The sequence below is a fragment of the Phyllobates terribilis genome, unplaced genomic scaffold, assembly GCF_046119375.1.
Source record: "Phyllobates terribilis strain yellow unplaced genomic scaffold, ASM4611937v1 Scaffold_11__3_contigs__length_659146591, whole genome shotgun sequence".
Lineage (NCBI taxonomy): Eukaryota > Metazoa > Chordata > Amphibia > Anura > Dendrobatidae > Phyllobates > Phyllobates terribilis.
Genome location: NW_027362771.1, coordinates 191,329,176 through 191,347,269, shown reverse-complemented (window position 1 = coordinate 191,347,269; position 18,094 = coordinate 191,329,176). Strand labels below are relative to the sequence as shown.

The 18,094-nt window shown below is 43.0% G+C and overlaps 1 protein-coding gene across 2 annotated transcripts in view; it reads left to right on the top strand.

The window, feature by feature from the left end:
* Positions 1 to 18,094, top strand: part of CAV1 (caveolin 1) — a 95,383-nt gene that overhangs the window by 40,466 nt on the left and 36,823 nt on the right. For both annotated transcript variants that reach the window (XM_073651915.1, XM_073651914.1), the window contains exon 2: positions 6,801 to 6,962. In XM_073651915.1, the coding sequence (XP_073508016.1) occupies positions 6,867 to 6,962 (96 nt within the window). In that variant the 5' untranslated portion in view covers positions 6,801 to 6,866. The remainder of the gene's footprint in view (positions 1 to 6,800; positions 6,963 to 18,094) is intronic.

Genomic DNA, 18,094 nt, shown 5'->3' with positions numbered 1-18,094 from the left:
AGGTGATAATGAAAGCCGTGAGACTCTATGAGCTGTCCCAGGCCGAAGGTGTAGATGGAGAAGAGCAGCGGTCCTAGAACTGAACCTTGGGGGACACTGACAGATAGGGGGCGAGATGAGGAGGTGGTGTGTGAGTGGGAGACAGTGAATGTCCGGTCTGTTAGGTATGAGGAGATCCAGGATAGGGCCAAGTCTGTGTTGCCGATAGATGAGAGAGTCTGTAGTAAGAGGGAATGGTCCACTGTATCAAAGGCAGATGACAGGTCTAGGAGGAGGAGGACAGAGTAGTGTCGCTTAGATTTGGCAGTTAGTAGGTCGTTGGTGACTTTAGTCAGTGCAGTTTCAGTAGAATGGTGCGGCCGGAAACCAGATTGTAGGCAGTCAAAGTGGGAGCAGGAGGAGAGGTGGGAGGACAGTTCAGAATGGACATGTTGTTCTAGTAGTTTCGAGGCATAGGGGAGAAATGATATGGGGCGATAGCTAGACACAGAGGATGGGTCAAGGGAGGGCTTTTTGAGAATGGGTGTGATTGAGGCATGTTTGAAGCATGAGGGGAAGACACCAGTTGTTAGTGACAGGTTGAAGAGGTGGGCTAGGGCTGGGATGAAGATAGTGGTAAGGTTTGGGGTGAGGTGGGACGGGATTGGGTCAAGTTTACAGGTGGTGAGGTGTGATTTGGAGAGTAAGGAGGAAAGTTGATCTTCAGAAATGGTGGAGAAGGTGGTTTTGGAGGAAGAGGGTTGAGTAGGTGTGGGGAGGGGCTGTGGGGGCTTTAGGCAAAAACTTTGTCTGATGGTGTCAATCTTCTGCTTGAAGAATGAGGCAAAGTCTTAAGCTGAAATAAGAGGAGAGGGAGGAGGCACTGGGGGACGGAGGAGAGAATTGAAGGTGTTGAATAGTTGTTTGGGGTTGTGAGACAGGGAGGATATGAGAGATGTGAAGTATGTTTGTTTTGTTGCAGTGAGTGTGGACTTGAAGGTAGTGAGGGACTGTTTGAATGCGATGAAGTGCTCATGGGAGTGGGACCTTTTCCATCTACGCTCAGCAACCCTGGAGGCCCGTCGCAGTTCTTTAGTTAGGCTGGTGTGCCAGGGTTGTCTGTTGATTGTGCGAGTCTTGGTATGTGTGAGGGGGGCGACCGAATCGAGAGCTGCAGCGGTTGTGGTGTTGTATAAAGTGGCAGCAACATCTGCATCATGTAAGAAACAAATGTCTGTAAGAGGGAGGAGGGATTCAGAGAGCGAGTGTAGGTCAAGGTGTTTGAGATTTCTGCAAGGGTATGCAAGTTTGTGGAGTGGGGATTGTTGCCCTGGAGAGGAGAGAGAAGAGAATGTGAGTAAGTTAATGCACAGCAATGTAAAAATGACATTGCTGTGAACATGTTCAGACTTTTGTCACTTATTTTAACCGCTTCAGGGGGAAACAATGAAGTGGTTATAAAAAGTAGCATATTCATTCTTTGAGATTTGAAAAACGCTTGATGGAAAAAAAGGTGGGTTCATGTTCACTTCAGGAAACTCTTCAGGAAAATAAAAACTCCTCAAAAAACTTCCCCAAAAAGGAGCGTTTCCTGGAGGGAAGTCTCAAAAACTCTTTCCGCACATAGTCTATTTCTGTTACTCATGTCTTGCTAGCCACTTGGGGGACATTTCATTTCCTGTGCAAGGCGCTGAAAGGGTTAACCTACTTAAAGAGGATATAGTGAAGAAAGCCTCAGATACAGTAGGTGCCCTGGATGTTAGAATGACATACAACAAAAATGGGTATTTGATGTATCTTTTGTAACCATTGTATTTTTTTTGGCAATCACAATATTTTGTATTACACATAGCGAGTACATTGATCATTGATGCAAACAGTTTTTTAATTTGAAGAATATATAGAATAAAAAATGCATTTTTGCTATTTATCCCATTACAATGTGCTAAGGCTTATTAGCTTATTTGATTGTGTAAGGCCACATTTACAGTCCATTGTTCACACAATGCGGCAATAAAATATGGACTATGGCGAAAGTTCTGGCATATAGCCCACAAGAATGGCATCATTACTGGTGAATATATGGACACTTTATTTTGTAAATATTGCTATTTTTAGATTTACATTTACACGTTCAGGACTTCCCACATGTGAATTTAGTGGGAATTTAAGGCCACGTTCACACATTCAGTATTTGATCAGTATTTTGCATCAGTATTTATTAGCCAAAACAAGGAGTGGAGCAATCAGAGGAAAAGTATAATAGAAACACGTCACTACTTCTGTATTTATCACCCACTCCTGATTATTGCTTACAAATACTGATGTAAAATACTGACCAAATACTGAACGTGTGAACGTGGCCTTAGGATGACACTCAGACTTCTGCCACAGATGTGCTATCAGATCTGCAGTAGGATTAATTGCATTACAAGTCACAAAATTGTAACTTTTGTGTGTGAAATCCATGCAAATAATGGATGGGCTTTGGATTTTTAAATCCGCATCACGGTCATTATTTTGTGCAGATTTTCCATTGCATGTAAGTAAGATATGAAAAAGTATACTGCACTGGAAGCCGAATGTCAGCAGATGTGATAAGGGTTTAGATGTGGAATCTGTTCACATCTGCCTTGTGGCTACATGTGGACTTAGTACTTCTATGACTAAGGACTCTTAGCAGTCCGAAACGCATAAGACTGTTATTTATGCCTTTTTACTTGGATTTTTTATCCTTTTTATGGAAATGACTGTCTAATAAAGATCGATTTTTAAATTAACCTTTTCCTGAGCTGAACTACAATACTTTTTCCATTACGTTTATAAGGCGCTGTTCATTTGAACATTCCATTTGTAGCTTTCGTTTTATTAACAGACAAATTGAATAAGTTATCCAATGGAGTAGAGGGGTCCCATTATTATCAGTCTGGTTTCCGTTTTTTAGAACAAAAGAAAAAGCTCTTTTTTTTTTGCACTTGGAAACTGACACCAAACAGACCCCTTAACAGTCAATTGGGCTCCCTGCTTTCATTTTAATAACATTGGTACAGATAATATAATGTTCAAATGTGAACAGAGCCTAAAAGGAGTTACAATGCAGCGCCAGATTTTTTGTAGGATGGATAACAGTGGCGTAACTAGAGTCTGATGGGCCCTGGTGCAAAATTTGGACCCAGCCCCACGCACACACACACACACACACAACCCCCCCATGCTTGTCAGATGTATGGGCCCTTGTAGCGCTCTAAATCCTATAAGAACATATGAGTTGACTCCCCTCCCACATTATGTAGTAATGTCCCCAATCCTGGGCTCTGTCCTGGTATATATGTCCACAATCCTGGGCTCCTTTCTGCTATATATGTCCCCCATCCAGGGCCCATTCTAGTATATATGTCCCCCATCCTGGTATATATGTCCCCCATCCTGGGCCCATTCTAGTATATATGGCCCCCATCCTGGTATATATGTCCCCCATCCTGGGCCAATTCTAGTATATATGTCCCCCATTCTGGTATATATGTCCCTCATTTTGGTCTCGCCCTAGTATATATATATACTAGATGGTGGCCCGATTCTAACGCATCGGGTATTCTAGAATATGTATGTGGGCGACCAGGCGCAATTAGCAGAGCGGTATTTAAATTTGCCGCCAAAATCGCTGATTGCTCGCGGCCGGCAACCGCGACCAAGCAGAAAAACGGTGTTTAAATTTGGCGCCAATATCGCTGATTGGTCGCGGCCGGCGGTCGCGACCAATCAGCAGAGCGGTGTTTCAATTTGGCGCCAATATCGCTGATTGGTCGCAGCTGGCGGTCGCGACCAATCAGCAGAGCGGTGTTTCAATTTGGCGCCAATAATGCAGATTGGTCGCAGCCGGCGGTCGCGACCAATCAGCAGAGGGGTGTTTAAATTTGGCGCCAATATCGCTGATTGGTCGCGGCCGGCGGTTGCGACCAATCAGCAGAGCGGGGTCTAAATTTGGCGCCAATAATGCTGATTGGTTGCGGCCGGCGACCGCGACCAATCAGCATAGTGGTGTTTAAATTTGGCGCCAATGTCGCTGATTGGTCGCAGCTGGCGGTCACGACCAATCAGCAGAGCGGTGTTTAAATTTTGAGCCAATATCGCTGATTGGTCGCAGCTGGTGGTCGCGACCAATCAGCAGAGCAGTGTTTCAATTTGGCGCCAATAATGCAGATTGGTTGCGGCTGGCGGTCGCGACCAATCACCAGAGGGGTGTTTAAATTTGGCGCCAATATCGCTGATTGGTCGCGGCCAGCAACCGTGACCAATCAGCAGAGGGGTGTTTAAATTTGGCTGCAATATCGCTGATTGGTCACGGCCGGCGACCGCGACCAATCAGCAGAGCGGTGTTTAAATTTGGCGCCAATAATGATGATTGGCCGCGGCCAGCGACCACGACCAATCAGCAGAGCGTTGTTTAAATTTGGCGCCAATAATAATGATTGGTGGCGACCGCAACCAATCAGCAGAGCGTTGTTTAAATTTGGCGCCAATCTCGCTGATTGGTCCAATCAGCAGAGCGGTGTTTAAACTTGGCGCCAATCTCACTGATTGTTCCCGGCCGGCGGCCACGACCAATCAGCAGAGCTTGTTGAAATTTGGCACCAAGCTCGCTGATTGGTCGCAGCTGGCGGCCGCGACCAATCAGCAGGGCGTTGTTTAAATTTGGCGCCATTCTCGCTGATTGATCACGGTCGGCTGGCGGCCACGACCAATCAGCAGAGCGTTGTTTAAATTTGGCGCCAAAATCTCTGATTGGTCGCGGCCGGCCACCGCGACCAATCAGCTGAGCGGCGTTTAAATTTGCTGCCCATATCGTTGATTGGTCGCGGCCAGCCACCGCGACCAATCAGCGTCGTATTAGTGAGGACCGGGGAGCGGCGCTGCCTGTGCGGCTACTTCCGCTGCGAGAAGCCGGGAGATGAGCGGCTACTCGCAGCAGAAGCATCCCGACCGGCGGCGCCACTCCCCGGTCCTCCGTTCACACTTGCCCTCCGGAGATCAGCGGGCCAAGCCGCTGATCTCCCGACGTTAGCCCCATGGAGGTGAGCGGCGCCGCCTGTCGGGGTATTTGTGCTGCCAGCAGCAGGGAGATGAGCGCCTCGCGCCGGTCATCTCCCTGCTGCATCGCTGCTGACCTCCGTCCGGCAGATGAGCCGCTAACGGCCGCCATCTTTTTTCTGAAATCCCTCGTCACTGATTGGCCGCAGCCGGACCAATCAGAGACGCGGGATTTCCTGGACAGACAGACAGACAGAAAGACAGATGGGATAAGATGATTATATACAGTATATAGATATTTATATATATCCTCCATGCTAGTATATATATTCCCCATCTTGGTATATATAACCTCCATCCTGGTATAAGTGTTCCTCATCCTTGTCCCCATCCTGTTACATATGTTCCCCATACTGGTATATATGTCCCTTATCCTGGGCCTATCCTGGTATAAATATCCCCCATCCTGCTATAAATGTCCTTCATCCTGTGTCCCATCCTGGTATATATGTTCCCTATCCTGATATATATGTCCCCCATGCTGGTATATATGTCCCCCATCCTGGGCACATCTTGGTATATATTTCCCCCATGCTGGTATATGTGTCCCTTACCCTGGGCCCCTTCAAGGCATATATATACCCATCCTGGTATAGATATCCCCATCCTGGTATTTGTTAGCCGTTCTGCCGCTGTTCTTTAATGCATAGAAAAAAAAAAAAAAATGATTATACTCACCTTCCCTATGCTCCCCCACTGCGCGTCGTCCTCTTCTGAAGCCAGCAAGTGACGTGCAAGCGATGTAAGAGCATGACATCACTGCCATGTGCACCCAATCACGTGCACACCAATGTCAGCTGCTGGCTTCTGATAGGCCGGCAGTGTGTATTGCAGCGCACAGACACGGCAGGTCTCTGCGCCACAAAACACTTCAACTGAATGTGCTTCCGATGATGCACAACCAGTTGAAGCTTGCTCTGGTGTTGGCGGGCCCCTCACTCCCATGGGCCCGGCCGCAAGCGTGACCTCTGCGACTGCGATCCTTACATCTCTGATGGATAATAAAGATGTGTGGTGGACCCCATTAATTTACAATGGGGCTCTTGGCATGAGGTACTGGTGTCCGTCATTTTTATGGCAGGAAAGCCAGGGGCGGACATATCATTGCAGCAACCTGTGTAGCTGCACAGGGGCCCAAGAGGTAAAGGGCCCATTTCACCTCCAAAGCAGGTGGGATTGTGCATTATGATGAGCTATTGGCCTGCTACGGGCCCATATACTGATCCTGCACAGGGTCCCTCTTCTGTCTGTGTCCGCCAATGAGAAAAGCGATGCATGCCTGGGGTCTGACCCTATCAGAAGTGACCGACTTATTATAAATCTAGAAAACCTTTCCACTTTAATGACTGGTCTTAGTAAATCACAAGCTGCACACTTTTCCTGGGGGAATACAAGGGTTAATAGCTGGAGAAATGTGTGTTGAATTCTTGCTTCACATGGAAACTCTGAGGGTGTGACAGGCAGGGATTGCCTTTTTGGGAGGGGTTCGGGGGTTCGGAATCCCCGAGGAATGAGGAATATTCCCGATGTGATGACCCCTGCTGGAGAGAGCAGGCTCTGGTACAGAGGGTGTGGTGTGCACGGGCTCTTATATACCCAGCCTCACTGCTGACAGTGCTGGAGAAGTTCCCTGCGCTGACAGCGGCGGCCTCCTCCGATCTATGCTGCTCATTGGTTAAAAGTCTCCTCTTCTCTTCTTCTCTCCCTCTCCCATCACTGCTGCTGCACCCCAGGGTGTCCTGTACACAACTCCCATCATCCGAGACCAAGGCAACATCTACAAGCCCAACAACAAGGTCATGGCCGAGGACAGCATCAACGAGAAAGATGTGCACACCAAGGAGATCAACCTGGTGAACAGGGACCCCAAGCACCTGAATGACGAGGTGGTGAAGGTGGGTGGAGGCTGCGATGGCCACCATGACTGACAGCTTATGTCCTCTGTGCTGCTGGGCGTGTGGGTGGCAGAGTGTGGGGAGTGATAGATCCAAGGTGATGCCGAGGCTTAGATTGTACCTAGGGTTAGTGTGTGCTAATGTGGGCTATAGTGTGCTAGCAGTGTGTATCTCAGCAGTCTGCTTAGATACACATCTATACATAGACTTATACTGCACTAGCAGTGTGTATCTCAGCAGTCTGCTTAGATACACATCTATACATAGACTTATACTGTACTAGCAGTGTGTATCTCAGCAGTCTGCTTAGATACACATCTATACATAGACTTATACTGCACTAGCAGTGTGTATCTCAGCAGTCTGCTTAGATACACATCTATACATAGACTTATACTGTACTAGCAGTGTGTATCTCAGCAGTCTGCTTAGATACACATCTATACATAGACTTATACTGTACTAGCAGTGTGTATCTCAGCAGTCTGCTTAGATACACATCTATACATAGACTTATACTGTACTAGCAGTGTGTATCTCAGCAGTCTGCTTAGATACACATCTATACATAGACTTATACTGTACTAGCAGTGTGTATCTCAGCAGTCTGCTTAGATACACATCTATACATAGACTTATACTGTACTAGCAGTGTGTATCTCAGCAGTCTGCTTAGATACACATCTATACATAGACTTATACTATACTAGCAGTGTGTATCTCAACAGTTTACTTAGATACTCATCTATACATAGACGTATACTGTACTAGCAGTGTGTATCTCAACAGTTTACTTAGATACTCTTATATACATAGACTTATACTGTACTAGCAGTGTGTATCTCAGCAGTCTGCTTAGATACTCATACATAGACTTATACTGTACTAGCAGTGTGTATCTCAGCAGTCTGCTTAGATACACATCTATACATAAACTTATACTGTACTAGCTGTGTGTATCTCAGCAGTCTGCTTAGATACACATCTATACATAAACTTATACTGTACTAGCAGTGTGTATCACAGCAGTCTGCTTAGATACACATATATACATAGACTTATACTGTACTAGCAGTGTGTAGCTCAGCAGTCTGCTTAGATACTCATATATACATAGACTTATACTGTACTAGCAGTGTGTATCTCAGCAGTCTGCTTAGATACACATCTATACATAGACTTATACTGTACTAGCAGTGTGTATCTCAGCAGTCTGCTTAGATACACATCTATACATAGACTTATACTGTACTAGCAGTGTGTATCTCAGCAGTCTGCTTAGATACACATCTATACATAGACTTATACTATACTAGCAGTGTGTATCTCAACAGTTTACTTAGATACTCATCTATACATAGACGTATACTGTACTAGCAGTGTGTATCTCAACATTTACTTAGATACTCTTATATACATAGACTTATACTGTACTAGCAGTGTGTATCTCAGCAGTCTGCTTAGATACTCATACATAGACTTATACTGTACTAGCAGTGTGTATCTCAGCAGTCTGCTTAGATACACATCTATACATAAACTTATACTGTACTAGCTGTGTGTATCTCAGCAGTCTGCTTAGATACACATCTATACATAAACTTATACTGTACTAGCAGTGTGTATCACAGCAGTCTGCTTAGATACACATATATACATAGACTTATACTGTACTAGCAGTGTGTAGCTCAGCAGTCTGCTTAGATACTCATATATACATAGACTTATACTGTACTAGCAGTGTGTATCACAGCAGTCTGCTTAGATACACATCTATACATAGACTTATACTGTACTAGCAGTGTGTATCTCTGCAGTCTGCTTAGATACACATCTATACATAGACTTATACTATACTAGCAGTGTGTATCTCAACAGTTTACTTAGATACTCATCTATACATAGACGTATACTGTACTAGCAGTGTGTATCACAGCAGTCTGCTTAGATACACATCTATACATAGACTTATACTGTACTAGCAGTGTGTATCTCTGCAGTCTGCTTAGATACACATCTATATATAGACTTATACTATACTAGCAGTGTGTATCTCAGCAGTTTGCTTAGATACACATCTATACATAGACTTATACTGTACTAGCAGTGTGTAGCTCAGCAGTCTGCTTAGATACTCATGTATACATAGACTTGTACTGCACTAGCAGTGTGTATCTCAGCAGTTTGCTCAGATACTCATATATACATAGACGTATGCTTCTACTGTACTAGCAGTGTGTATCTCAACAGTTTGCTTATATACTCATATATACATAGACTTATACTGTACTAGCAGTGTGTATCTCAGCAGTCTGCTTAGATACACATCTATACATAAACTTATACTGTACTAGCTGTGTGTATCTCAGCAGTCTGCTTAGATACACATCTATACATAAACTTATACTGTACTAGCAGTGTGTATCACAGCAGTCTGCTTAGATACACATATATACATAGACTTATACTGTACTAGCAGTGTGTAGCTCAGCAGTCTGCTTAGATACTCATATATACATAGACTTATACTGTACTAGCAGTGTGTATCTCAGCAGTCTGCTTAGATACACATCTATACATAAACTTATACTGTACTAGCTGTGTGTATCTCAGCAGTCTGCTTAGATACACATCTATACATAAACTTATACTGTACTAGCAGTGTGTATCACAGCAGTCTGCTTAGATACACATATATACATAGACTTATACTGTACTAGCAGTGTGTAGCTCAGCAGTCTTCTTAGATACTCATGTATACATAGACTTGTACTGCACTAGCAGTGTGTATCTCAGCAGTTTGCTCAGATACTCATATATACATAGACTTATGCTTCTACTGTACTAGCTATGTGTATCTCAGCAGTTTGCTTAGATACTCATATATACATAGACGTATGCTTCTACTGTACTAGCAGTGTGTATCTCAGCAGTTTGCTTAGATACTCATACATACATAGACTTATGCTGCGTGTGTATCTCAGCAGTTTGCTTAGATACTCATATATACATAGACTTATGCTTCTACTGTACTAGCAGTGTGTATCTCAGCAGTTTGCTTAGATACTCATACATACATAGACTTATGCTGTGTGTGTATCTCAGCAGTTTGCTTAGATACTCATATATACATAGACTTATGCTTCTACTGTACTAGCAATTTGTAGCTCAGCAGTCTGCTTAGATACTCATATATACATAGGCTTATACTGTACTAGCAGTGTGTATCTCAGCAGTTTGCTTAGATACTCATATATACATAGACTTATGCTTCTACTGTACTAGATGTGTGTATCTCAGCAGTTTGCTCAGATACTCATATATACATAGACGTATGCTTCTACTGTACTAGCAGTGTGTATCTCAGCAGTTTGCTTAGATACTCATACATACATAGACTTATGCTGTGTGTGTATCTCAGCAGTTTGTTTAGATACTCATATATACATAGACTTATGCTTCTACTGTACTAGCAATTTGTAGCTCAGCAGTCTGCTTAGATACTCATATATACATAGGCTTATACTGTACTAGCAGTGTGTATCTCAGCAGTTTGCTTAGATACTCATATATACATAGACTTATGCTTCTACTGTACTAGCTGTGTGTATCTCAGCAGTTTGCTCAGATACTCATATATACATAGACGTATGCTTCTACTGTACTAGCAGTGTGTATCTCAGCAGTTTGCTTAGATACTCATACATACATAGACTTATGCTGTATGTGTATCTCAGCAGTTTGTAGCATTGTCTGTAAATGTTATTAACAATTCACAGCTTGTGCAGTGCTGTAAAGAGAATACATACACATCTACTGCTATGCACTTAGGCAACATGTGGTTTTTCAGCTGATGTAGAACTAGAAGTGCCAGACTGGCTGCTTGCTGAGAATGGGATATTACAGTGCTATGAGTGCTGGGCGACCCATAACTCATGATTATTATACATGCACATTGGCACCTACTCTGCACATAACTCCCTCTGAGGAGGCTCTGGGAGGTGATGGCTGGGTCTAGAGCACTCTATTTAGTGACAGCTCAGCCCAGAGAACTGCCTCCTGCTGTTGTAAGAAGAAGCTGCTGTTGTAACCAGTCACAGTGAATACTGAGCCTAGGACATTTGTTTTTCTGTGTTACTGTCCTGTTATTACATGGGATGGGACACTCTCCGCCCACTTGTCAGATCAGATCTGAGATCTGTCTACTTATCAGAGACATGCATATCGCTCGTTTCTGGGCTTGGTGTAGGAAAGCTACCCTTGGGTCAGTGTGATTGGACGCACAAGTCTCTCAATATTACCCATAACATACATTTGCCGATATACAAGACTAGAATATAAAGGAAGGCAATGTTGTTTTGGCATCACATTAGGGGAGGAATGTGCTAATAATGCCTTTCCCTTTTTTTTCTGTTTTTGGTGATCTTTCCTCACATTTTTGGGAAGCCTGCCATTCTAGATATCGGCCACCAGGGTCATTTTAGCCAAATATAACCTCTGCTTTTAATAGCAGCACATGAAGAATCCATGTCACTTACAATACATCCCATGTTGTGAATTAGATTGTTTCAATATATCAGTATACCAAATATTACATTTCTCCCAGTAACTGGAAACTGAAGGCATTCAGGCTTATTAACCCTCTTCCATTGGAGCCATTTTTCATTTTTGCACTTTACTTTTTTCCTTCCTTTCTTCCAAGACCTATAACTTTTTTAATTGTTTTTTTTTTCTTCTTTTTTTTTTCTGTGCCATTGTTCTTTGGGTTTGGATTTCAGGAAGTTTATTGTTAAGTAAAAATGACCTGACATGATTCTCCAGATTAGGCCACGTTCACACGTTCAGTATTTGGACAGTATTTTACATCAGTATTTGTAAGCCAAAACCAGGAATGGAGCAATCAGAGGAAAAGTATACTAGAAACACGTCACCACTTCTGTATTATCACCCACTCCTGATTATTGCTTACAAATACTCAGGTAAAATACTGAGCATATACTGAATGTGTGAACAAGGCCCAAGTATGATTAAGGAGATACTGAACTTTGTGAAAAAAAAGTGTCTATATTTCCTGAGACCCATAACTTTTCTATTTTTCAATGGATGGAGCTGTATTAGGTGTTGTTTTTGCATTCAATGTTTTGATCATTTGTTATTTCATTTTTTTGCAGAGGCGCTTTGACAGAAAAAATAGCAATTGTGGTGTTCCATTTACCTTATGGGCTAAATAAAGGTTTTGATAGATCAGAATTTTATACTTACTGAATCTATATTTATTATCTTTTTATTTTCTCTATTTTTAAACGGGGAAAAAAGTGGTGTTTTGAATTTTTTTGCTCCTTTTAAAAATATTTTTTAAAACTTTTTTTTTTACTTTACACTGTATTCATTAATCCTCATTAATCCTCCTTGGGGATTTAAACCTGCAATCGCTTGTACTGTATACTGCAATACTTAAGCATTGTCATATATAGTTAAAATCATGGTCTCCTACAAAGACAAGAGATTGACAGCAGCATTTAAATGCTTATACAGCAGCGACTGGAGCTAACTCCAGTCGCTGCTGTTAGAGGCAGGTGCAGGCAGAATAACACAGCCGACACCTGCCCTGTGAGGCAGTGCTCATGAGACCTTTCCATAGATATGCACCTGATACATGACATAAAGGCAGAGACAGACTGCCATATAACTCGTGTGATGATCGCATCGCATTGCACGGACTGGCCGGCACCCCTCCTGACCCGAGCGTGACAGCATGATGGATTTCTATGCAGATGTCAAAGTCAGGTCAGGAGAGGTGCCAGCCAGTACAAGGTTTATGATGGGATCATCGCCCTAGAAATACGGCCGTCTGTCTCTGCCTTAACAGTACGTCTTTAGGTGAGAAGGGGTTAATATTGAGATTGTTCTTAGCTGCATCTCTAGTCAATGATGAGACAATGCACATTTTTCTTCTTATATCAATCCTTGTTGAATAGTGAGATGGACACAAAAGTACATGAACTTTAAAGGGGTTGTCCAGCCTTGTGGTACAAGTCTGCACTCACTCTGTGTGACTACAGACTTGTGAATCCTCACAACGCGCACAATGCGCATTGTGAGGATTCTCCGGCGTTGGCGCCAGGAGCAGTGAGCACGTGGCTGCAAGTATGGGATTTGCATATATGTGGTCACGTGCCGACTAGACATTCGCGGTCTTGTGTTTAGTCGGATTGCAAATCGCAATCACAAATCACAGGAGCCCAAGCGCCGGCAGCCGCAGCAATTCAGAGTCAAGCATACCTGCTGAGATCATACAACCAGTGCCTGATACAGTGCCTACAAGTAGTATTCAACCCCCTGCAGATTTAGCTGGTTGACACATGCGGAATTAACTTGGCATTGTGACATTTGTACTGTAGATCAGCCTGGAAGTGGGAAATGCACTGCAGCAAATTTTGTTTTTGTTTTTTTTTTTGTTTTGTTTTTTTTAAACGTTAAAAGTTAATTCAGAGTGTCATTTATTATTCAACCCCTCAAACCACAAGAATTCTGTTTGGTCCCCCTAAAGTATTAAGAAGTAGTTCAGGCACCAAGAATAATGAGCTTCACATGTGTGGATTAAAGATCTCTTTTGCCAGCCTTTTCTGACTATTTAAGACCCTCCCCAAACTTGTGAACAGCACTCAGACATGGTCAACATGGGAAAGACAAAGGAGCATTCCAAGGCCATCAGAGACAAGATCGTGGAGGGTCACAAGGCTGGCAAGGGGTACAAAACCCTTTCCAAGGAGTTGGGCCTACCTGTCTCCACTGTTGGGAGCATCATCCGTAAGTGGAAGGCTTATGGAACTACTGTTAGCCTTCCACGGCCTGGACAGCCTTTGAAAGTGTCCACCCGTGCCAAGGCCAGGCTTGTCCGAAGAGTCAAGGCTAACCCAAGGACAACAAGGAAGGAGCTCCGGGAAGATCTCATGGCAGTGGGGACATTGGTTTCAGTCAATACCATAAGTAACGTACTCCACCGCAATGGTCTCCGTTCCAGACGAGCCCGTAAGGTACCTTTACTTTCAAAGCGTCATGTCAAGGCTCGTCTACAGTTTGCTCTTGATCACTTGGAGGACTCTGAGACAGACTGGTTCAAGGTTCTATGGTCTGATGAGACCAAGATCGAGATCTTTGGTGCCAACCACACACGTGACGTTTGGAGACTGGATGGCACTGCATACGACCCCAAGAATACCATCCCTACAGTCAAGCATGGTGGTGGCAGCATCATGCTGTGGGGCTGTTTCTCAGCCAAGGGGCCTGGCCCTCTGGTCCACATCCATGGGAAGATGGATAGCACGGCCTACCTGGAGATTTTGGCCAAGAACTTCCGCTCCTCCATCAAGGATCTTAAGATGGGTCGTAATTTCATCTTCCAACAAGACAACGACCCAAAGCACACAGCCAAGAAAACCAAGGCCTGGTTCAAGAGGGAAAAAGTCAAGGTGTTGGAGTGGCCTAGTCAGTCTCCTGACCTTAACCCAATTGAAAACTTGTGGAAGGAGTTCAAGAATAAAGTCCACATGAGACACCCAAAGAACCTAGATAACTTGGAGAAGATCTGCATGGAGGAGTGGGCCAAGATAACTCCACAGACCTGTGCCGGCCTGATCAGGTCTTATAAAAGACGATTATTAGCTGTAATTGCAAACAAGGGTTATTCTACAAAATATTAAACATAGGGGTTGTATAATAATTGACCCACACTTTTATGTTTAAAATTTAATAAAATTCAACTGAGCAACATAACTTTTTGGTTTGTAAGATTTATGCTTCTGTTCATAAAACCTACTCTCGTTTGCAGTTTGAAGGCTCTAACTTATTTGCATCTTATCAAACCAGCTAAATCTGCAGGGGGTTGAATACTACTTGTAGGCACTGTACATGCTGCCTGTGCATTGAGCAGCATGTATGACCTGTCAGGTTCAGTTTAAATATCATAACGCAAACACTGCGGGCCTGATTCATTAAACCTGGCCTTGTGCACGCCAGTCATAATGAAAGCAGCGCTGGAGTTAGATGTACCAGCCTAGAACTGGAGTGCGCCTTGACCAGAAATGTTACTCCAGGCAGGTACTAGAGCACATTTCTGCCTATGTCACGATACTGGGGTCTATTGTGATGTATTGCCACGCAAGCTTCGCTATGCCCTATCCCACTCCATCCTAGCCCACTTTAAAGATGCTGGCCGCAGCTGGTGTAAAGATGCCAAAAGGCACAAAGATTTTGCACAGTTTTAAGTTTTACAAAGATTTTGCAACATTTCAATGCAGAATTATGGCGTAAACATCTTTAAGTTGGGCCTTATACGTTATTAACTAGTGTGTACTTACTTTGGAAATATATGTTGGAACGGCTGTACAATTCTGTTATTGCGATGAGCATTTTATGAGTTTAGACTTAAACTCATTCTATTATCATACAGGAAATATTTAATAAAACGTTATACAGACATTGTGTCAGGGATTTTCAAAAGTAAGTCAGTCTCCTCAGGTCTAAGACATATTTAATAATAAATGCAAATGGTATCACAAAATGTGATGACAGAACTACTTTAGCCAGAGTCTGCAAATTCAGGCTTTGCTGCAGTTAGCCCTATTCTTCACCCTCTCTATAACCCACATGGACGGTCACCCAGGAAGCTAAGATCTATGATTCTGCTTGTTACAGATCTGGCAGGAGTAGGGGAGTTAATTCTGTGGAATTTACTCCCTAAAATATATATGATTCACCAGACAGTGACTCATTATATTAGTTTTGCAGCTTTCAAACCAACAAAACCCCTGAAATTTTACGAACAAAGTAAGAAAGTGTAACAGAATTAGATGTAGGACAACCATTTATGTTACAATATCGATAATCAATATGTATAATCATCATTTTTTTTTATAATTAAACACATTCTTTTCTATAATTTATCTTTCCTGTATTTGTGTATTTTAGTGTAAAATTGTCAATACGAATGCTCAGAATTGTACTAAACATGTACATTGCCCTAAAGCGGCTTCCACTGGTTGTTCAGTCTGAGACATTTGTAGCATATTAAAAGGAAATCCCATAAATGTATCAAAGACCATGCACCATAGGACCCACCATCGGCAGTTTCCAGAGCAGTTCTAATTATGGCTCTCACTTTCTGGAGCTGTCTGCTTGTTCAAATGCCCTGTTAAAATTGCAGAATCAGAACAAACACTAGCATACTTTTAATGTGTAGTATCAGGATGAAGCTCTTAGATGAGAACTGTCATTCAAGGAGGAGCACTCGCCCCTCAAGCAACCAGGAAGTAAGGTGACTGCATAGCTCTGAGTTGCTCAAAGAGACAGCTTGAGAATACCCCTTTAAGGGAACCTGTCATTAGATTCATACTGCCCAAACCACAGGCAGCATTAATCAGATGCAATTGCAACCAGGGATGTTTTACTCTGAAACTCTGTGCCATTTCAGTGTAAACATGTTTTGAAAAGCTAGCCGGGGACTTTGCGTCTCGCTGACTAGTCTGAGGCACTTCCAAAGCCATCTTCTACCCACCCTGATTGCTTTGATTTACAGATCTCTCCTATGAGTGTATAGGGAGAGGCCTGGTTTGGGTTGAGGTAAGACGGCCTGGAAAGTAATTCAGACTAGTCAGTTGAGACACAAAGTTCTCAGCCTGTTCTTCAAAGTATGTTTCAGTAACACATACCTATCTGCAATCACACAGCTCGGCTCTGATTCATGTTACCTGTGGATCAGGCAGCATGAATCTGATGACAGGTTCCCCTTATATCACAGCTACAGCCAGAAGTTGACTTTTGCCGTCACATGGCTATATACTGGATCAAATGTCATCGGCCTGTTTATGACAATATGCAGTTGGTGCCCTGGTACCAGGGTGCGGTAATGGCTCTGAACTGAAAGAGTGAGTTTACCAGAAACTTGTTTTTTGTTATTTTTTTTTTCTGCTGTTATTCATGCCATACTTAATCAGGGAGAAGATAAAGTATTTACAACGTAATTATCCACAAATGAAAATGTAGTTCTGAACAGCAACAAAATTCATCTGATGCGTTTCAAACAAACTTGCTATAATTAAGAATATTTGTTAGTTTGAAACGCGTCAGATGGATCTCTTGCTGGTCTGAGCTGGATTGTAATTTGTGGACAATGAAGCCGTAAATCTTTTATTTTCAGAAGAGTGTTGGACTGTCTTTTTTTGTTATTCATACCATGGTATAACTTTATAGGAGGGCGCTTGTTTAGTAGTTAACCATAGTTACTATTTACCATTGGCATACACAATCACATATTATTTGTTGTCTGCAATATGCTGTGTGACATAATGTGTACTGTTTGCAGGGGTTGGCACTGACACTTGGATCTTCATAAGATGTTGCCTCAGAGAATAATTATCTTCTAACATGTCTGGCCATATACCGATATGAGCAATACTTTAAAATTGGCCATGCTCTTTAACTCTCGCATCTTTTAAACCTTCTTTAAGTACTATTTTCCTGAGTAACAGTGCAGCAGGGCAGTCTTTGTCAAAACTTTTTTGAAGTTAATTTAGGTAATGAAAGGTACACCGGTATGAGCTGTCTGAGACCCCAATCTATCAGCTGATTGAAGGTGCCCTGGCATGCTGAAAGTGGCACAGCTCCATGTATTCCTTTGTGCCCACGAATAGTGTTGCAAGCTCTCTATATACTTGTATGGGAGATAGCCAAGAAGTACCATGGAAGTTCACGACCAATACACATTGTATGGAGCTGTGTCACTTCTCTGGCATCCTCTACATCTAGAGGAAAGAAGGTTTAATCATAATCACAGACGGGGATTCTTTACTGTAAGAGCAGTGAGACTATGAAACTCTCTGCCGCATGATGTTGTAATTAGTGATTCACTACTAAATTCAAGGAGGGTTTGGATGTCTTTTTTTATAAATATAATATTACAGATTATGGGCACTAGACTCTTTGATGGCGCGTTGAGTCTGATTGCCGTACGTGGAGTCGGGAAGGAATATTTCCCCTAATATGTAGCTATTAATGTCTGCCACATGGGGTTTTTGCCTAAACATATTAGGCTATAGGTTGAACTCGATGGACTTAAATCTACCATCAACCTT